The 22,719-nt window shown below is 42.2% G+C and overlaps 1 protein-coding gene across 2 annotated transcripts in view; it reads left to right on the top strand.

Annotated features, from left to right (window-relative positions):
• DPYS (dihydropyrimidinase) overlaps positions 1 to 22,719 on the top strand; it is a 41,770-nt gene that overhangs the window by 13,477 nt on the left and 5,574 nt on the right. For both annotated transcript variants that reach the window (XM_067537375.1, XM_067537376.1), the window contains exons 3-8: positions 3,072 to 3,251; positions 4,647 to 4,836; positions 9,544 to 9,700; positions 10,599 to 10,740; positions 12,253 to 12,395; positions 20,595 to 20,802. In XM_067537375.1, the coding sequence (XP_067393476.1) occupies positions 3,072 to 3,251; positions 4,647 to 4,836; positions 9,544 to 9,700; positions 10,599 to 10,740; positions 12,253 to 12,395; positions 20,595 to 20,802 (1,020 nt within the window). The remainder of the gene's footprint in view (positions 1 to 3,071; positions 3,252 to 4,646; positions 4,837 to 9,543; positions 9,701 to 10,598; positions 10,741 to 12,252; positions 12,396 to 20,594; positions 20,803 to 22,719) is intronic.

The following is a 22,719-nucleotide window of genomic DNA, read 5'->3' as shown; positions in this document are numbered from 1 at the left end:
GTAATAACGGTCAGATACTAATATTAAATATCAGAACATGGTCCTTTTTGGTTCCCATTTTTAACTCCTAAAATCACACACCAAGACCTTAATCCTGTAACATCTCAGGCATGGGATTCTATGCACTGAGCACTTAATGTATTGGTCCCAACCTTATAATTTAAGACAAAGGTATAAAATAAGTTATCCAGTAAAGCTAAATGTATGATGATTTCAGGTAGAAAGGGAAAGCTGAAGAAACCAAATAAAGACATGTGCATATGTCATGCCCTTTTGTCATGGTACAAACTCCTCATGCTCTAGCAGGTACTGCATCTAATTCTAATTTAAGACAACAGAAAATTGAAATTCTTTAGAAATTCCTTCACCATATCATAGTATTTACACACAAAACAGACCTATTGGTTTGTCATCTCCATCCCCCTGCCAATGTGGGATCATGCCTACGTGAATATAGCAAGTGTGAGACGTGTCAAACACTTCTGACCCAGTGTGTACACTCTAGTATTTTTATCCTGTTCAGAAGTCTTTCTTAGGTGACTATTCCACTCCCTATTGGATCTCAGAAATTCCCTGGAGTGGTTCCCACCGAGATGTACTAAAATGTTAGAGAGATGGTCTAATTTTTGCACTGTCTCACAGAGGACTGCAAAGCACATGCAAACTAACAATCAGAAGTCTATTTTCCTCAGGAGTTAACACTCCAACCTTGCAACTAGCTATATGTGGGCAAATTCCTGCACCTATGTGGAACCCCATGGTTGTACCCATGCAGAGTCAGCTGCAGGTTCGGGGTCTAAATGACTTACCCTACATCCCAGGAATTCTGTGTCAGTTCTGGTAACAGAACCAGGTTTTTGAACTCTCAGAGCTGTTCCTTATCCACAACACTGCCTTACATCACTATATAAACAATTTTAGCTGGTGACCAAGAACAAGCAAGTGATATTGTGATGTCTCTTCTACTAATGAGACAGACTGCAGTTTATCAGCCATATAAGATAAGAATATGCCCTAGAATGGGGAAGGAAGGGCTTTCTAGATTGGCATATACCCTGCAATAATGGGAAGTGGGGAAGAGGGAACTTTCTAGATGGGCACGTATCCTGATATTGGAGAGGGGGGCTCCCCAGATGGGGCATATTCCCTCCATTCCTCTCCTCCAATTCCAGGGTCTTTTTAGACTTATGTAATTTGGTTATTTTCAACCTAAATATAAATTGACATTTTGGCCACCCACAACATATAGGGGCCAGGCTTGGAAATCTCACGCGGTTGCCCTCGCTCTTTGGACTCCGAGGTTCTAATAAAATTGGAAGCCCCAAATCCCAAAGTTTCCTGGTGGCTTAGCAGCCATTACAGGCCTATGCCTTTAAACCAATACACTTAATAGAGCAAACTACTTGGATGTCATTCTACTCATTTGTTCCATCTTGTGTCAGTCTAGAGTCTGCTAACTTCACAAGCTGCCTGGGAAGAAGTTACCTGTAAATCCCAACAGTTAATGTCAACCTGCCCTGCAAAACAAATTAAAAAAAAAATCAAGTTGAAGTTTAAGGCACCAGCCTGTGAGAACCCACTTGATTACTGTCGCAGGGCTGGTACGCCCCGTCACGGGTGTCGGGTCACTTAAGCTGGGAAGGTGGGAAAAAAGATGATGGCTTAAGTCCACGCCGCAAGGCTTCATTCCAGGACAGGGGGGCCTAAGTCACTGGGGCTACCCTTTTCTTCATGGCAGTGCAGCCTAATGGCCAGAGTCAGGAAAATAGTCCTCCAGTCAGGGCAGCACGGCCTAAATGGCCAGAGTCAGTACAGCAGCCCGCCAGTTGGGGCAGCGTGGCCTAATGTCCCATTGAGGTAGTGGGGCACTGCCCACAGAGGCGCAGCGTCCAGGGTAGGGGGTTTCAGGCCCTGCCTGCTCCTCTGAGCCTCAGCGGCAGCATTCCATAATTCCCCAGGGCTTCTGGGGTCCTCAGCTGGTGTGGTTCCTGGGAGCTCAGTCTCTCTTCGAGGTTTGTCTGGCAGCCTAGGATCTGTCCAGGGCTCAGCGTAGTTTGGCTCAGTGGTCAGCATCTGCAGCAGTCCCCTGGAGAGAGCCAGTGATGTGCATCCTTCCCAGTCAGCAGTCCACCCAGACTGAACTGGGTTGCTGTCTTTTATATCCCCCTTCCATGTGGAACATGCCCAGAAGGGGTGGAAGGGCATGGCCTCCTCAGCCTGCAGTGAGTCTTTAGCCCTCTCTAGGGCAGAGCGGGGCTAGTATGCTCTGTCACAGTTACCAAAGAGAGGTTTGGGGGAAGCCTCTGGATCCAGTTAGTATGTAGAGTTGGGAGGACAGGAGTATGAAACATGCATCCCTTTCTCCTCCAGGATATACAGTTAGGGATCAGGGCCTGGACATCCCAGGCTCTGGGATCCATGCCAGCAACAAAGGAGACTTCCATGCAGATGATGTTTAGATTTGCTTTTGAGAACTGGGGCAAAATATCCCAAATGACTGAATACTACTTAGCCCCCAGGTCACAGTTCTAGATAGCAGAAACCTTTTCCTTATCAGTCATTCCTGATTACTCTTTGAATATGCCAGAGGTTAATTCTCAGCAGGAACACTCTTTTGGTTTAGCATCTGGAGCTAAAATCCTGAATCAAAACTTGTCCAGACCTACTCGACTCTCTACCCTTTTGAGAGAGAGAACTTGAATTAATCAGCTTATGGCGCAGGACTCTTTCCACAAATTTCAGGCTCTTTGCACCAGTTTCTTTGGTAAAAATGTCCTTTCTCTAAAATTGCTTTGTGTCTTGGACATCTATATTGCAGTGGTGTTAATGTATGTAGTTTGTGAAGCCCTTTGATACAAAAGACGCTATATAAATTGCCCTGAAACATTTGACTTTCAGGCTTGCTTGCTTGAACTGAGTATATTTTTTCTTGATGGGTGAGTAAAATATCATTGGTTAGTTCATTATCTTCATCTCATGGCAGTTTAGCAACGCTGATAGAAGTGGAAAAGATAATTATTATATTTTTCACAGTTGCATTGTGGGAATTCTTGATGCTTTTTTTCTTTCAGGTCAAGGAAGAAATGAGAATTCTTGCTGAAGACAAAGGTGTGAACTCCTTCAAGATGTTTATGGCCTATAAAGATTTATATATGGTTGGAGATAGTGAACTATATGCAGCTTTTTCCCAGTGTAAGCAAATTGGAGCGATTGCTCAGGTCCATGCAGAGAATGGGGATTTGATTGCAGAGGTAAGTGTTAGACAGATTGATTGAAATTTGGAAGTCAAAGGTATTTACATGGTCCCAATTCCCATCAGGATGCCTTACTGTCTTTACTGTAATGTCGGGAAATGCTGTTATTCCCATTTTACTTGCCAAGAAGCCTGCTCAGTGCAAAGTAAATCAACAAATTATTTTTAGGGATCTGACCCAGACACCTTTGAAATCAACAGGAGTCTTTTTTTTTACTTTGGTGAGCTTTTAAAGCAGCCCCTTAATGTTTCTGAATTTCTTTTATACAAGTTAAATAAACAACTGTGTGAGAGCGTGAAGGCTAATATTGTGCATGTTTATTATATACATAGTTTAGCTCCCCTAAGTAGTTAGTGTGTTGTGCTTATATGCACAAAGTGAAAAGTGCTGAGTAGGGCCAGAAGTATGTGGTGGGGTGGGAAATGATCCTGCTGCAGTAAGAGCAGGACTGCACAGCTGCTAAGAAGAGCAGGAGTCGGAGCCTTATAGCAGGAGTGAGGTCAATGGGGGGAACACTTAGCTAAATGTCTCAGTGGCATGATGAGGATAGTACTTACCTCCAGGCCTTCTCAGAATATGGCCGTTCCCCATATGTTTCTTACGCTGTGTAATTATGAGTAATGGAGCCAAGCACACAGAGGACTCTGCACTGGGTAAGCACAAGTCTCAAGGCCACTGTGTCTATATGTAGCCTCTGCTTACTCTAGTGCTGGTGTGTAATTTCTCTGTGTCTCCATCTAAGCACTACCCTGGGATTTACAGGACTTACAGGATCCAGGCCAAGCTGGCTAGAGTTTTCAGTTTCTTCAACTACTCTAGCCAAAGGTACTTCATTAGTCTCTTGGGTCCCTCAGTAAGGAATGCATTTGTCACTAAACTGCAAACCAGTGAGTATTTAAATTCTTCTAACACAATGGCAATGTCAATACTTTGTGCTTGCCTAGCCCCTTTTCATCCCTAGACCCCAAAGCACTTTACAAACGTGGGTAAGTATAATTATCTTTACAATGTGGGTAAGTATCTTTGCTACCGACTGGGCCACTTGAGCAACTAGATGTTCGGGCTAGGATTTTCAAAAGCATCTAAGCATCTCTGAAAGCCAATGGGACTGGTGCTCCTAAGTCATTTTGGCATTTTTTTTAAATCTGACCCCTAAATATGGGAGTCTGCCCCTTTACTTCAATGGGAGCAAAGGGAGGCCAGTGCTGAGTGGTCTGGAAAATCCCACCCTGTGTGACTTGTACAATGTCATATAGCAAGTTGGTTGCAGTGTCTGGATTAGAACCCAGATCAGCTGACCGCTTAGTCCACTAAATCCACTGCCGCACTTATATAATTGACACTGCTAATTAAAACAACACTTGCATATATATATTCTTGTGTGTTCTGTAGGGTGCAAAGAAGATGTTAGCACTGGGGATAACTGGCCCTGAGGGACACGAACTGTCTCGGCCTGAAGAGGTGGAAGCAGAAGCCACACTGAGAGCAATCACTATAGCAAACTCAGTGAACTGCCCTCTTTATGTAGTTCATGTGATGAGCAAATCTGCAGCAAAGATGATAGCTAATGCACGAAGAGAAGGTAACTGTCCTACTTGCACATTCATGCTTGGTCCAGGGCATGAGAGTAACAATCAGGCTTGTTGAAGGATGGTAGCAGGAAAGTTTGTTAACTGGCTCCTTTGCTGGGGTTTTTGTCAGGGGGCTGAGGGTGGGAATGGTATTTGGGAGGTAGCAAGGGGAATTTTAAGCAGTTGGGGGAGGGCAGAGAGACAATCGATCAGAGCAGTATACGGCGCCTGAGTGTACTTGTCCTCTGTGTGTTAGACATACTTGGTTAGTCACTGCTATGTCATGGCACAGAAATCTAAAAATATTGTGAATTTCTGAGTCAGCTGCTTCTTTAATAAAAACAAAATAGATTTGCAAGATGAAAATCTCTCTCTAATTTTCATTATCTACTTGGTGTCTAGGAATTCGGATAGCAGGAAATGGGAGCACTAGAGGGTAGTCTGGATATTAACTCCACATTGTCTTTGCCTATAAAAGCTTTAGTCTGGCCCTTGCACTGCTGTTGAATTATTAGTGCACTCGGTTTTTAATCAAGTAGTGGGACGTCACATACTCGCTGGCCAGCGCTGGTATTTGAAAAAGTGCTCACTCATTTTGGGTGCCCAATTTGAGGCACCATCCACCCCCCGTCATTTTCTTTGCAAAGTTAAAAAAGTTAAAAGTTAAAAAAATGCCTCAGACCAAAACATGTCAGTCAACAGGATATGAAACTTTTTCAACTTTTTTGATTCACCAAAAATTCTGAAGAATTTTGATTTTAGTTTGACTTGAATGGAATTATTTTTCCAGATTTTCTGAACTGGTAGCAAACTGAAAAACCAGCTATTCACACAGCTCTAACCATGATGTAAAGGGCCCGAATCCTTATGGAATACTAGCATTTTCACATCCTACTTGGCTTCCTTCTTGATCCAACTTGATCCATACATGCCTTAGTTCCCCCCCATGCATTTTGGATACCTGCCTACCTTGTAGGTTTGATTAGATGGAAGGTGCCATAGAAGTGCACAGTAATATTGTTACATGTAGGATTAGTGTAATGTTTATCCACATCCTGTTTTGAAGTATAGACATACTGGCAATAACCAGTGTGTTATGGTCTACTAAGACGACTCTGTCCTACTGATTCAAATATGTAAAGGAATCTTTTACGTATATCTTATTTAGCAGCACAGATTATCAATACTGTGCTAAACTAGATTTATCCACTAGGTGTCACTGTTGGTAGTAATGTGGAATCCAATTTGTACACCTTTGCAAATTCATTCAATGACGTGGTGTCAGAATCAAATATAAGAAACTGTAAAATCAGTCAAAATATCCAGGTGAAAGCAGACATTTTGACAAGTGAATGTAAAGGTCTGATGACAGGAAAAGGGTGTTTTGCACTATGCTGTGTCAATACTTAATGCTAGCGAAACCCGAAACACACTTGCAAAGTCTCCTTCATGCTATATGTACATCCTGGAGTGCATGTAGGATCACTGGTGACTGCCTCAGTGTGCACAAAGAACAAACCAGTCACATTCTGATCACTGCTACCCTGGGAAAATCTGGAATTACTTCATTAAGTTGCTCCCGGTTTACCCTGGAGAAATGAGGCTTGGCCTTTACTTAAAATTTGTTATCAGTATAACTCTTTCAGTTAGGCGTGAGGGTTCTTTGACTGAAATATAGTTTATACCAGTAAAAGCCCCAGTGTGGGTACTAGTGTAAAGGTGACTTGTACAGTTTACTCCGCTTCCGTACAGCACAGCTGAACCAATATAAGCGCTTTGTTTCTGGTATAACTGTGTCCATGCTTTGTGTGGGGAGGAGGGAAGTACCAGTATAGTTAAAGCAGCAAAACTTTCTAGTGTAGACAGGGCCTGAGAGTAGAAATTGACCAACTAAGATGTCCAGCCCACTGAATTTTTAAAAGATTGATCCAAAAACAACATACCAAGACTTAAGACTGGCTTTGTATTTTTATTAAATACAGGAAAACATGACAAATGCAAAGGCATTATAGGTCTGATCTGTCACTGCACTATTCCAGTTTAGTGTCTATAGGCAAAACACAGGTTGAGCTAATGGAGCCTTCCTTCATAATGACCTTGCTTGTTGGTTTAAGGCAGGTTCTTAATATTATTTTACCACTAAATCCTGTGAGTCACGGTCAGAATGAAATGCAAGAAATAGTAAAATCAGCAAAAATGTCCAAATTTAATCTGGCAAAACTGCAGCACTCTAGACTCAAGGCCATTACTGAAAATGAATCTGCAGGTTTATGCTCCTTGCCACTCAGGGGAGCAGCTCAGGTTATGTTCTGCTTGCAGAAACTTCAGCATGAGTGATGATACATAAACCAGAAAGAACCAGCTTGGCACTTGCATCCCAGAGAGTGCGGGACTGACAGATGAAAACATCTATGCACTTGTAAACCCTGAAACTCAGCTATGGAATTATTGGCAGACAATAATCACGGAATACCACAGTGACATTTTTACAGGCTTTTTTCACAGTAGTTCACAGTGAAGCTCACTTTGGAAGGAATTCTCTCCCCTGCTGCTGACCCAAACCCAACCAGGGGAGAATTCCCCGTGGCACAGGCTTTGTGCAAGCACTGCCCCCACAGGACCCAGTGTAGGACACATGGCGAGTGTGGGAGAGGAGTGTTGCAGGTTGAAGGTGAAAGTCAGGCTGCCACCCATAGGCAGCTGAGGACAGGCTGGTGTAACCTGAGCAGACTCTCAGAATTGTCTAAATTGTCTCACAGGCCCCTGCAACAGCCCAGATTTAGGAGGGCACAAATGTGGTCTAAAGTCACATTAGCCCTCGCGCCCCTTCTCCCCCCCCCCCCCCCACCCCACCCAACCATGCTGTGAATTTTGTGCTGTGACTCTTAGAAGTCAGTGCAGAATTCTGTCCTTAAAGATTTGAAAATAAATGGACATAATAAAAGGAATCTACTGCTTAGGTCTTGGGAGAGTGTCCTGGGATTCCCATCTTCTTCTCTTTGTATTTCTCTCCTCTCTTTGTCTAACTCCATAACACAGTTAGATAAATGGGACTGGAAGCTTAAAACTCCACAAGCCAAAGACCAAGCAATAAAGCAAAAAATAGCATTCCCCAGTATGTGACAAATGAGACAATGGGAGAAGATAAATAATATCTGTGTTCTGAGAGATGCTGAAACCGTCTGGTAACTGGTGTAACTGGAAAATAAAATTAGAACAGTGCTAGAAGTCCTATACAAATAGGTGCAGTCATATAAGGATTGGTTAAAGCTTAAAAATGGTCATAAGGGATTTTTGTATACCTAAACTTCACAAAACAATTGAGGAATAGTATAACACCTGGAAAAAGAATGCCAATCGCCAAAGAAAGGCACACTTGCATGTCTGAAAACTTCAGCCCCTTTCGAACTGGTGGAACTAGGTTATCTTGAAATTGAATGAATTAGATGTTTTTAGTGTTTTTCATTGTCATCTCACAGCCCTTCACAAAGTAATGGATTACATACCGGTAATGCAGTGAGTGCCTGTGCCAATACAATAGCCACACAACTCACACAGATATTAGAATCTGGTTTATTGAGATATAGCTTGTTGGTGAGGCTATGACTTATCCCTTTCGGAAGGTGAGAGTGGATATTTAATTTCCACTGGGAGAGCCACAAACAGAAGATGCCCTTCAGAGGAGACGTTAAACTGGGGTAGCATCTGTAACAATGCAACATCCTTCTCTCATACTGCACAATGCTGTTAGTATTGAGCCCTTGAGGTGGGAACTTTTCCTAAATCTTCTGGCTCAGAGAAAAATAATAGAAATTGAGCCATGCAATCATCTGTGTGAATAGTGTTACCTGTTTGTAGTAATGTATCATTTTACTCTGTGACATAGCTTCACCAATATGGGTCCAAGCTCTTTGACAGCCGTCACATCATGAGTCTATGTATCTATCATACTTATAGGATAGTACATATACTTATATAGTACACTCACTTATGATTAGAGCGGGGCTTCTCTGGCCCATAATTTTTTTCCCATTCTGCATCATGAAGGGCGAGGGGAAGAGAGAGGGGGAAAAAAGCCCTAGCCTAGTGGTTAGGACACTTATCTGGGATGTGGGAGTCTGGGGTTCGAGTTCCCTGTTCTGGATCTGAGTGCCCCAAATCCCAGGTGTGTGCCCGAACCGTGGGGCCCTACAGTGCCTCTTTCTGTGACTTTGAACAGAATGTCCATCCTGGACCTGAAAAACTTTTCCCCACAAGAGTTTTGGTTTTGACACATTGTGACTTTTTTTTAAATGGAAAACCATTACATCAAAAAATTCCTAGCCAGCTCTCCCTATGGTAGGCAGTATCTGAGCACCTCACAATCTTTAACACTATGAGGAAACTTCCAGGTCTCTATCATAACTTAATGTAACCTCGGATTATAGTAGTCTATCTGACAGAAATATAATTGAAAAAGCTTTCCCAAGCAACATTCTTATGAGAAAACATATCTGGGATGATCAATAACATGTTTACAATGGAGACCCCGTATTACAGTTTACATGTTGTATCCTTCTGTACATTAGTGTCTAGTTTAAGATGACAGAGACCCTACATGTTCTTTCAAACTTAAATCTACCATCTTCAAGAAGAACCCAGAAGAGAAATTACAAAACCAGCATATTTATTTGTTCATTTGCTTTTCAATGATTATATTAACGCTTCATGTTTTTCAGGGAAGGTAGTATATGGGGAACCTATTGCTGCTGGTCTTGGTACAGATGGCACTCACTACTGGCATAAAGAATGGCATCATGCTGCAGGACATGTCATGGGACCTCCACTGAGGCCAGATCCTTCAACACCTGAGTTCCTCATGAACTTACTAGCCAAGTAAGCAGACTAATACGCAATGACAAGTCCTGCTGTATTATGTGTGAGACCCATTTAGATTATTGATGAATGGGTCACAGCTACAGCACTTTCTGTATTCAAAGAAAGAAAGAGAAAGAAAGTTACCAGCACAGGACAGTAAGGCTGCATGTTGGCAGGAGAGGTGTAACCAGGTGGCGGGATCTATGACCACACCTGGGGATGCAGGGCTCTTTGGCTGATCCCTTTGGTTAGCAGGCATTTGAACCCTGCATCAAACTGCTGAGTAAATTCTGCTGACTCATTGTGGCAGTTAGGGCTTGATCACTACAGAGGTTTGGCCCTCTACTCAGAAGGAAGTAAGGGCAGAGCCTGGGGGTCCTGCAGAAATCCTTAGGAAACCAGCCCTGAGGAAAACGCTTAGCCTGAGACTTATTTTGTTGTTGTTATTTCAGTCACCAATAAAGTCAAACTTCAGGAAGGGGGATACATTTGTCTTTCTACAGCACACGCAGATGTGGGGCCCAATTCTCTTCTCATTGACACTGGTGCATATTAGGAGTAATACCACTGAACTCCAGTAACACTGGTGTAAAATTAGTGTGGGAGCAGAACCAGCGCTTTGGTTGGGACAAAGTGGGGATGCTACGAGCACACAGAAAGCTTTCGAAATATCTGAAACCAACCATAGAAATGGTGGATGTCTCCCCTTGGGTGGGATGGGAGAGAACTGCATTGCCTCTACTTCGAAGAAGCTATCCTTCATGGGGGCAACGAACTGAACTCAGACTGGCAGGGGCTAGCGGTTCTTTTCAGGAGGGATAGCTGGGCATTGCCAACCTTCCCACAAGCTCTCTTTTCTATAGGAGTGTGGTGGCATACTTCCCTTCACTTTATGACATATCTTGTTTCTTTGTAGTGATGACCTAACTGTGACAGGGACTGACAACTGCACCTTTGACATCTGCCAGAAAGCTCTGGGGAAGGATGATTTCACCAAGATCCCTAATGGGGTGAATGGTGTAGAGGACCGGATGTCTGTCATATGGGAAAAAGGAGTGGTGAGCATTTTTCTCATGATAAAACTGATGCTGGAGCAGAAAAATCCATCAGTATCCTCAGCAAAAGCTAATCTAACTGCTTAAAAATACCAGCTCTCCAAAACTGCTAGAGTAGCTATTACGGCACTTGATTAGATGAAGCGGCATGGTTGGACCCAAATGTGATTTTTGGTAACACATTTTCAACTCCTATTGACTCCAGACTCCCGGTGCCCTCAAAGGAAGTGCTTTGTATCTCTCAGGATCAGGCCCTTTGAACTATAAACAAAACCAAAAGCTGAAAGCTAACAGGCACATTTTCCAAACGTTTATGATTAAAGCTAGAAATCTAAATAAGCGACCTGGCTTTCAGAGGTGTTGATTATCTACCACACACTGGGGTGAGTTGGCACTAGAATATAGAACACTCTGCCCAATTCAGCAGTATTAAAAGCTCCAGAGAATGTTGGTTTAATTGAAGTTTAATTACATTTCTTTTACCTGGTGAATCTGAATTTTTGCTGGTAATGTAAGTTCAGAATATATAAATGTATCACTTAAAATCTCTCAGCCCAGTTTGGTAATTGTATTGATTGTTATCTATTTTGTAAACCTCTACTTGGGATGCAAAGCAAATATGCAAGTTATACACTGTGGGTGGCATTCTGTCACAATTTATACTCTGTGTAATGTCAGTGGGCTACGAAGGGTGCAAATCAGGACAGAATTTGCCTCTAGATTTACTATGCAAGTGAGTCATTAAACACGCAGACCATTTGCTGCTTTTGAAAGTGTAACTCAAAGTACCGTTTCAGAAAAGATCACCAAATGGGACTTCGTCAGTAAACCTCTCTCTTTTCATTCTTGTAGGATGTTATGGTCACTTTTTTTATAGCTAAAATTTTTCTCCTTCTGGGGCACCTGTGCGTTTAAAGCTGTCGCAATTTCCTTTCCCTCCCCATCATAAATCTTTATTCTATGTAATTTAATCCAGAGTATTTACTGAGTAGTTCTAGCAGAGAAGAGATTTGCAGACCATATTTTGGTGTTGCACAGTAATCAGTGTTGCCTTGCCTCATTGTTACCAATTCACAGACTACCTTAATGTCCACATTGTTACAGTGATTCTGCTCTTGAATCTTAATTTTTTCCCGAGGTATCTAGAGGATGTGGCATCCACAGGTGAAATTTAGAAGGATTACAGAGCCTAATCCGAAACCGACTGATGTGAATGGGATCTTTCCATCCATTTCACTTGGCTTTGGGGTCAGATCCATAGATGACTACTCTTTTGGAAAGTTAAAAGAAAATTACTGTATAAAACTCAGCTAATGTACATTCCAATATCTGTGTCAGTGTCATGATATTCATGTTTCCTTTAAACTCATCAATACAGCACAGTTATTGGGAAAACTGATGTGGTGTTAGCTGAGACCTCTACTCCAGTCAACCATGTGTTTTGGATGGCAGGCACTTATTTCATTCCTTCCTCCTGACAAAATTAGTGTTTTTCTTCCATGTACTGTTTTTCAGCACAGTGGTAAACTAGATGAAAACAGATTCGTAGCTGTTACCAGCACAAATGCAGCGAAAATCTTTAACCTTTACCCAAAGAAGGGAAGAATTGCTGTGGGTTCTGATGCTGACATCGTTATTTGGGACCCAGAAGCTACAAGGTAAGGTCTGAGTAATCAAAACCCATCCACCCAGCCTTTATGTGGGGAAAGAAACATGGAAGCATTTTGTACTGCAGTAAGTCCCTGGGGGAGGAGAGGGTGAGGGCAGGTCTTATTTTAACAGCACTGCACATAACGTATTTACAGATTATTTGGCACTTACAATAGTGTATCTAAACAGAAGTCTTTGATGTTTAGACGGACTGTAAAAGTTCCTCTGGACTGCTGACCTTACAGAAAAACAAGGAGGTTTGTACATTATACTAAACACCCTGCCCCTGTGCCTGAAGAGTAAAACTGGGTTGTGATCAGTCACCAGGTGGCGCTTGGTACCAAATGCCGTATTAAAGCTAACCTTAGCCAAACCTGGCAGAGCATTAAAAGACCTTACAGCAGCGGTTCTCAAACTTTTAGTACTGGTGAGCCCTTTCATACAGCAAGCCTCTGAGTGTGACCCCATGAGTGCCTCCCCCTTTCGCCTCTGGCCCCTTTGGGCTCCCCACTCTCCCTTTGCCCCTAACCCCTGCACTGTGCCCCCTTCGCCCCTAACGCCTGCATCCCCTCTCCTGCAACCACCCGCATACACAGAGCAGCTGGTATTAGCAGCTGCATGCACAGAGCAGCTGGTATTGCTGCTCGCTCCCACCTCGAAAACTGCTCCTCCAGGCACTCTTAGGGGCTGTGAGCGGGGGGGAGTGAGGAGCAATGCCAGGGCTCCCTGCATCCAGGTCACTTTCACCACCTGGGCTGCATAAGGGGAGAGCAGCAGCTCCTAATGCTTGCCCAGGTGGGGAAAGTGACCTGGATGCAGGGAGCCCTGGAGTTGCTCGTCACCCCGCCCCCAGCCCGCTACAGGGGGTGGCTGAGCAGTATCTGTGTGTCACCGCTTGCCCTCCCTCCCCATGTTCCTACGCAGGGAGGAAGCAGGGAGGCTCACAGCCCTGCAGTTGGTGACACTCCAAACTCACACCCCTATGCCTGACTGGGGTCGGGGTTCACAGCTCGCGACCCCCACATAACCACATTATGACCCCCTGAGGTGTCATGACCCCCAGTTTGAGAACCAATGCCTTATAGTGAACACGTCCAGAGTGTGTCTCTGAGAAGTAAGTTCTATAGTCAGTGTCTATCCGAGATCCGATAGATATCAGATATCAGAAGCCTGACCGGTTAGTAGCAGCCCTGCAGCCTGCTCTGTACTCTGTACATGACACACTAGCCACGCTGAGACCTCTGCGTAACTGTGATCCGTGCTAGATTAAGTTCAGCCTCCCACCAGTGCAAGAGGGTGGGAACAGGAAACAAGCATCCCTGGCTCCCCTGCAAAGGGCCCAAGCGTAATCCTAGTCCTTGAACTCAGGGAGTGCGAGGGCTGCTCTGGCTAGTGCCTATTCAAAGAGGGCTATGAGGATGGAGCCCAGGCCTCATTCTGCCCCTCCCCCAACCAGTTAAGTTACACTCACCCACTGGTGTGTGTGTGTGAGTGTTATAAGTTCCCCCTCTGGGCTAATGCACAGAGGATACAGCTTCAGTTAGAAAACCTGGTTCTGTAGTTCAGGCTGTATCTGCTCATGCTTTTAGCTCTGGAGGTCCCTGGGGTTTCAGCCAAGATGGAGGCCATCCCGCGAGTCCCCCCCCCCCCCCCAGAGTATGCTGTACCCTGTCAATGGATGGTTCAGCAGCTACGCTCCCCTGGGCTCCCAGAATAACAATGTCTTGCCAGGAGTGCTGACTGGAGCAGGGCACCTATGCACTACGCCCAGTTGTAACACCTCCATCTGTGTGTTAAAGTTTAGCCCTATTTGTTGAAATCCTTTTGCTGCTGTTGTCAAAATAGCAGGGCCCTGTGTCTGAAGACCTAACTCACCAAACCCAACTCTTTTAGCTTTGATGAATGTGCTATTGCAGCATTGCCAGCTCTTATTATTGTATTGTGATATTAGGGGGTTTTCTTAGAGCCCCAGCTGCTGGAATCAAGAGATTGCATGAGAATCTCAGCTTCTAGCCCCCATGGCTGGGTAGAAAAGCTGGTAAATGTGACCCAAGTACACCCAAAAGTCTCTGAAATCAGAAGGCTAACGAAAAGAACCCAGTTACCAATTTTAAAAACCTCAGGATTTTTAAGCCAATCTTATGATTTTGGGGTCTGACTCATGACCTCTTAACACTTGAGGTTGGCAATAATGCTATTGTATATTTCAGGGTTGTGAGTGGCAACATTACTTTAACGTGACTGACATAGAAAAGATTTTGCAACTGAGGTTTGCCACGTTGGAAACATAGAAGTTATTGTTTTCAAAAACAAACAGCAGACGTGGGCAGTTTCTGCTCCCTTTGTATTACCTGAGCAGTGCAAAGGGAGCACAATGTGTCAGAGATTCCGCTGCTTCTTACAGAATTACTTCCAGTTTATTTTGCCCACCACTTCACGCCTCTGGATCAGAGGGGCTCTCCTTCCTTGTACTTAGTGTATACAGTATTTGCTCATATGCATAATGCTTTCTGGCATCTCAGGTAAACACATTTTGAGAAGCTGGCTGTGAGCTGTTTCAGGAGAGTGAAGCTGTGATCTCTGTGGAGGGAGCTGGCTGCTGTTCTTCAGAGCATACTTCCAGTATGTCAGGATAAATAAGAATTGTTCCAGTGGGGATGTCATTGTCCAGTCACTGAAATTATCCATGCTTTCTCCACTGCTTTTTGTCTGCTATCACAGTCCTTTGTCACAACAGATTTCAGCTCCAATTGCAAAGGTACAGTTTTTCTGTCGGCATCTTTTCAGTCAGCAAGGCTCTGCTTCCTTATCTGGACATAGGAATTTTAAGTTCAGCAAATGCATTTTTGTTTAGGATCTGATCCTGCTCCTATTGCATGGGACGGGCGTTTTGCATTTGACTGTAACAGGAACAGGATTAAGCCCAGACAGTGGTTTGTGAAACCAACATATTACTAAGTATATAGGTAATGCTAATTCTCACTAGTAGCATCTTTATAAATTTCACCAAAATCCTGAAGAGGGCGCACACAACTTACTGGAAAAACCGTGCTAGCTGACAGCCTTCAGCCATTTGAAATATTGCACAAGGGCCAGGCAGCCGCATGAGCTTTGTTACATGTTGGCAGTGATTTGAAATTTCATAATAGTTGTGCTCTTCTTATTTATTAATACATCTTAGATGCTGGCACATTTGAACCTAAATTATTAGCATCACTAACATGCCTCAAGTCCAGCCCCCAATGGGGCTGCAGTTTTAAAACACTGGATGATACCAGCAGAAAGAATTGGATAAGTGCTGATTCGTAACTGTGGAGCACTGAGTGAGGAGACTGGCAGAGGAGGCCCCGTAGGAGATTCTGACATCTCTCTGAAAGATTACCTACATTAATGTGAGGCAGGAAAAAAAAAAAAATCCCTACAAAATCAGCTGCATTAGCCTTTCTATATATCACAGTAAGAGCAAATCGGGTGCTTTCTGTGCATGCTGAGTGTTTTTGCTTTGCTTTGCTTTTCTTCCTCGGGTTATAAGAATCTAGTGGATTCAGTGTGACAGCTCAACAAGCCCGTAGCAAATGCACTTGACAGAGGTTCCATTTCCAACACTCCACCAGTTTGGCCAAGACTTTCATTTTAAGGGTCCATTTCACATTGAAATTTTCGGCCTATTTCTGCAGGCTTCCCTGGTTATTTTTGTTGAAAAAGTGCTGAGCATAATTCTTGGTGGTGTATGTCTTTAAAAACCTCAGTCTCCTAGTTTTAACTGTTTCCGCATAGGAACAAGTAGTCTGAGCAGAGACGTGTTAGATGTACGAACTAATTAAAAAAAACACTAGAAAAGATGTAATAAAAGTTACTTGAAATCCCCAGGAAGCAGGAGTAACTTATTTTCCACCAATTTAGAATTATTTTAAACTCCTGTACTTAAGTATTTATTAAACAGCACTTAGATAGCAAAAGAACTGTCATGTTAAAGTATTTGTGTTACAGGACATCTTCTGACAAACCCCCAACACACACAGTCCCACTGTACATCCCGTACATAAAAGTATTGGGTGAAGAGACCTGGGGAAAATGTGTGTGGGTAGCAAATGTGCAGTCTTGTACTCGCTGTACTTTATTATTTTTAATCAATGCTTTGGCTCTGAATGTGCAATACATTTTGATTGAACCCCATTCCCCGATTGCTCTTGTTGGCTGTTGTGTTGTTTGTGTGCATTTTGACGACCAAACCCAGTGAAACAAAAGCAATTAAGTGTTACATTCCAAAGAGGAGGGACAGTGGGGAAAGCACAAAAATGTGCACATAGGAACACACACAGTCAGCTGTCCTTTAGTTGACACCTTTTAATGCCTGAGAGATATTGGCAAGTAGTGATTTCTAGAGTTAATTTTAGGAGGGTCTGACATGGAATCAAAATACTGCTGCAGCAAGTAAGGGCTGGGCCCTGCAAAACCAGTGGGAGCAGAGCTTCTTGTAGGGTCAGGCTTTAAGAAGCTTAATCTCAAGCCCACTGAAATCAACTGCAGCCTTTACATTGATGCCAATAGACCCAGGATCAGGTCCTAAGTGCCTACGCATTTTTCTGATGTTGATGGACAAATCTGCACTCATTTAAAAAAAAAAATCTACAGCCTGTATCGGTCACATTTTTTATCAGTCTTCTGTCCCAGTTGCACATGGGGAAAGCCACATAAGTTAACGACTCTTTGCTGAGAGACTATTTGCTATTTTTCATAAGAAAGAGAAACACAACATGTTAACAGAGTAACTTGTGCTGTCACAGTGTTCTGAACCCCTTTGACGTGTGAGCATAATTTTGAATACCTAATATATTAAATACCAACAATTAAATATCATGGTGAAAGATGCCATAAAAAAACAAGGATACATAAAAGTATGTGCGTGTAACCTGTGTGCACTGATATTTTCAGCAGATCTTATTCTTCTATAAATACACACACACACACACACACTCAAAATCAAAAGTAGCTTTACTGAAGTCAGTATAGTTACAGGGTTGCGAATAAGAGCAGAACCAAGCCTGTTGGCTTTAAAAAATCCCCTTACTAAAACAAATGGCTCTGTTCTTTCTGACCTGTCCCACCATGGTTGATCTCAGCTTGCATTTGATAATATCTAGCTTGGAACAAGAACCTATGTAATTAGTAACCAACATTGGAGTACGTAAACAAATTCATCAACAAACTCTCTTGTTCAGATCTTGGATGCTTGCAGTGAGATTATACCTTCCTTACACTGAGTAATATCTTAATTCACCGGAAATCCCATTGCTCTCAATGCGACCACTTTCAGCCCCAATAAAGGTGGCAGATTTGGACATTTGATTGTAAATTGGCAGCAGCAGTTCAGATGCAAGTGCCATTAGCTGAGCAGTCAATATCACTCAGACGTTCAAAGCAAATACAGGAACATTCAGAAGCTTCCTGGTAATGTTGCTCAGTGGTGTTGTCAATGATAACAGCAAACACTTTGAGGCAAAATTGAATTGAGTCATGATCTCCAGGTCAATCAGTGCTCTCTGGCTTCTGTTTAATCAGATGTTCACTCATTCTTTCTACTTTTGCAAGTCTGGGGTACTTTAACTGTTGTGGCTAACACCTGGATTCCCAAGGGTCACACCTAACTGTGGAAGATTTTTTAAAATCAATCTATTTATTTATTTTATCAAGGGCTGTTAAGGAGACTGTGCTTAGATCATGCTGTACTTTCTGAAGATTAATACTTGAATTAAATTGCTATAAAGGAGCTTTATGGAAGGCAGTTTCCAGAAAATCCATTATGTCATCTAGTAAGTTTTATCACTACCATTGGATTTTTTTTTTTTTTACTTGTGCCATATCCCAAGAATGTCATGTGTCCTCCTTTTGTTTAGGACTATGTCTACCTGGGATGACTCTATTATATTATGCTTAAGTAGCCTCCATGATGACTCTTTTTATTAGCTTTCTGATATCCTTCTTTCCAAAGTTTAGTGTCTCAGTGCTAGTGTATGATAGTATATGATCCCTTCCCTGAGGATGCTAAAGATAATTCCATCATGCCCACTATTTCTTACCGTTGGGGCAATTGTACCCAGAAGGGTAACGGAGAAAGCTGTTCATAGAGACAAACTCTTTCTATAGTTATTGTAGTGCCTGTGGGTGTGCTGGTTCAAAGTTTTTGGTAGGATTGATTTATGTTAAGAAAAGGCTCTTGAGCTTTTACTTCCATCTCTTCAGTCTTGGAGGTGCATGTAGCCAAGATTCTAGAAGACGATCTTGACACTGAGGCATGCTTATGCATCTATCTTCTCAAAGCGTGCTAAATAAAGAGCACCTTTTCCCTAGGGCAGAGCAGCCATTGAGAATACAGCACATGTGAGGCATCTAATGAAAAGTCAGCTGCCACTGGGATTCCCATATAACACTTAAAATCAGTCCCTTCCACTAAGTCTTCATGATTTACAGATTGATATGAAAGGAGAACCACACATTCTTCTGAAGAATCCGGTAGCCCTTTCACTAAGATTTTCCTGCATGTGTTTGCCTAATTAATCTTTTAATAATGCCAGTGCTAGCCCAATGGGGATCTAAGTAGGAATATTACCCACTCCCAACACATAATAAAAAGCAAATAAGGGGCCCCCATGAGCCTTCTAGTCTGCTTATGCCTAGCACCAACTCTTCCTTTAAAGTACATGATGCATGAGCACTATTGAAAATGGTAAACCTTCAAGAAAGTATTTATTCAAAGTCAGTCAGATATATTAAGATTTTTAGTATTGCTCTCAGTGAAAAAAATAATTATTGCTTATAATTACTCTTCTAAAACAGATGAACATAGGGAATTCTATCTTAACTTTGTCTTTGAAAACTTTTTCACAAGATAAGGCCTCTGACGTAATGTTAAGGCTTTATTTTCACATACATAGTACTTTTTTTTGTACAACATGAGTGGCCAAGTTTGAAAATCTCTGGCTACTTTCAGAAGATGTTCAGTAAGTGAAAACGTAGATGACAATAAAAAGGCAAAATGTCCAAGTGAAAATAAAACACAGAGAGGAAACAAAAATAATAACTAAATAAAAATCACACTCCTCATCATACACTTAATGGGAGCAGTGTGTCAGGCCAAGGGGCAAAGAGACAGGATGTTTGAGTTCTAATCTCAGCTCTGCTACTGATTCTGTAGTCACTTAGGGCTTGTCAGTATGGAAATAGCGATTGTAGAATAAGATATACATAAATCACACTAATTATTCCAGAATATGGGGCTTTTTATTCCAGAATAGAATGTCCATACAGGGAGCTATTACAGAATAGCTATTCTGGTCAATTTCCTCATTCAGACAATCCCTTCATCTCTTAGGGTTCATCTGTACAGCCCCTTGAGCAAGTATCAGAGCTCAGGTTGACAGACTCGGGCTTGGGCGCTAGCAGTAGTTGTGTAGGCATTGCGGCTTCAGCTGGAGTTCGGGTTCTGAAGCCCCTCCCCCTCCTTAAGCAGCAGACCCCAAGCTCCAGGCCAAACATCTATGCAGCTATTTTTAGTGCCATAGTGTGAGCCTGAATCTGTTGACTTGGGCTTTGAGTTTTGCTACCACTCACCGAGTGGACGTACCCTTAGTTCTGTGTCTTGTTTACCCGTCTATAAACTGGAGATAATACTCATCTACTTCAAAGTAGTATTGTGAAGTTTAATTAACATAAATTGCTTTATATCCTTGGAGGAATGGTACTACAAAAGTGCAAAGTATTATTAGTATCATAGCACAGTAGAGTAAAGTAACACAGCATAATAACAAGGCCTCTAGGTCACCAGTTCAAATCCAGGCCAGGCTCACAGTGCCCAAAAATTCATTATCAACTTCTGACTCTCCAGTGTCTTGTCTTGTTCATACCTCTCAATATCTTACATGCCAGAATTTTTACACTAACCTCTTCACAGTGGAAAATTCTACATGTAAGGCTGCACAGTCTCTTCCATTTTAAACTCTTCTTTATTCTTTTGAAATGCAATTACTTTTCAATGAAATGTTAATGCTGTATTCTATTTTTACAGCTGCTTCCATGATCTACAGTACAAAGCGGCAGTTTAATAATGGTGCTAAATTCTCTCCCCCTCCATTTCTCGGTACTTTTTTAGTGTAGAATGTCAGGATCATAGTAATTTGTTTGGGTTTCTGTTTGTTTTGTAAACACAGGACTATATCTGCAGAGACACATCACCATGCCAACAATTTCAATATATTTGAAGGAATGATCTGCCACGGGCTGCCAGTTGTGACAATTTCAAGAGGCAAAGTGGTATATGAAGGTGGAGTTTTCAATGTCACAGCAGGAGATGGAAAATACATTTCACGTAAACCATTCCCTGAATATGTCTACAAAAGAATAAAGCAGCGGGATGAGGTTAATTAAAATAATACATTGTTGTAGTATTGCAATCTTTGTCCAACATGAGGAAAACTAGCATTTGGGAGAATTTCTGGGCTTCTGTGGTTATTTCACTTGCCTTTATGATCAAAATGTGCCCAGATTGGAGAAAGTGAGGCTGGAAGTTGGAGTTTTATTGCTCTTCCTTCTTTTATACAAAAACATTTTGGGCTAACTCTTGTTCTCAGGCATACCAGTGTAAGTTGGAGGCTTGAATCATGTGCCTTTGAAATCTTGGTCCCATTTATTGTACAACAAGTGGTCACACTGCTCTAATCATGGAAAGCTCTGAGAACCTGTAATCGCTATTGACTTCACGGAAGTCAGAGATGCTCAGCAGCTTGCAGAATGAGACCCTAAATTGTGAAAAAAGAGCAGCAATTTTCGAACTCATAGTTACAGATATTTGGGGCTCAATCCTGCAAGGTGTTGAACACTGTAGGATTTGAGGCTTAAATAGGTGAAGAACAAGTTAAGAATAACTTAGACAAGTGAGATGTCTTTAAGATGGCAGAGCCTGATGAAATACATCGTAGAATACTTAAGGAACTGTCTTCTGAGTCATTAGTGATTATCTTTGAGAACTCATGGAGGATGGGAGAGATCCAAGAGGACTGGAAAGAGGGAAAAATAGTACCTATCTATAAAAAGGGGAATAAGGACAACACAGGGAATTAGAGACCAGTCAGGTTAACTTCGGTACCCGGAAAGATAATGAAGCAAGTAATCAAACAATCAATTTGTTCACACATAGAAGAAAATAAGTAACAGTCAACATGGATTTATCAAGAACAAATCATGTCAAGCCAACTTAATATCCTTCTTTGACAAGATAACCATCCATATGGATGGGGGAAGCAATAGATGTGAGACAGAATCAAAAACCTTACTAAAGTCAAGATATATCACATGACCTTTTAATAAACAAATTAGAGAAGTATAGCCTAGATGAACCTACAAGGTTAATGCACAACAGGTCGGAAAAGTGTACTCAGAGCAGTTATCAAGGGTTCACAATCATGCAGGAAGGGCATATCAAGTGGGGTCCCACAGGCATCTGTTCTGGGTCTGATTCTATTCAATATCTTCATAAATGATTTTGATAATGGCATAGAGAGTACACTTATAAAGTTTGCGGATGATACCAAGCTGAGAGTTGTTGCAAGCACTTTGGAGGACAGGATTAGAATTCAAAATGATCTTGACAAACTGGAGAAATGCTCTGAAATAATTAGGATGAAATTCAATAAGGACAAATGCAAAGTATTACACGTAGGAAGGAATAATCAATTGTACAAATAGAAAATGGGAAATGACTGCCCAGGAAGGAGTACTCTGGAAAAGGATCTGGGGGTTTCAGTGGTTCACAAACTAAATATGAGTCAACAGTGTAATAATGTTGCGCAAAATGTGAATGTCATTCTGGGATGTATTAGCAGGAGTGTTGTAAATTAATTCACGCAAATTAATTCTTCCACTCTACTCAGCACTGATAAGTCTGGAGTATTGTGTCCATTTCTGGGCACCACACTTTGGAAATACGTGGACAAATTGGAGAAAGTCCCGGGAAGAGCAACAAAAATGGTTAAAAGTCTAGAAAACAGGATCTATGAGGAAAGAGTGAAAAAATATTGGGTTCCTTTAGTGTGGAGAAAAGACTAAGTGGGGATATAACAGTGTTCAAGTATGTAAAAGGTTGTGATAAAGAGGGGTGTGATAAATTATTCTTCTTAATCACTGAGGACAGGAGAAGCAGCAATGGGCTCAAATTGCTGCAAGGAAAATTTAGGTTCAACATTAGGAAAATCTTCCTGACTGTAAGTGTAGTTAAGCAATGGGACAAATTGTCTAGGGAGGTTGTGACTGTGTCCCTGAAGTTTTTAAGAACAGGTT

This window comes from Emydura macquarii, unplaced genomic scaffold (assembly GCF_026122565.2).
Source record: "Emydura macquarii macquarii isolate MOO-44397 ecotype Brisbane River unplaced genomic scaffold, CSIRO-AGI_Emac_v2 contig_383, whole genome shotgun sequence".
In the NCBI taxonomy this organism is placed as follows: domain Eukaryota; kingdom Metazoa; phylum Chordata; order Testudines; family Chelidae; genus Emydura; species Emydura macquarii.
The sequence above is the reverse complement of the archived record's forward strand: the minus strand, read 5'-3'. Positions and strand labels throughout refer to the sequence as shown.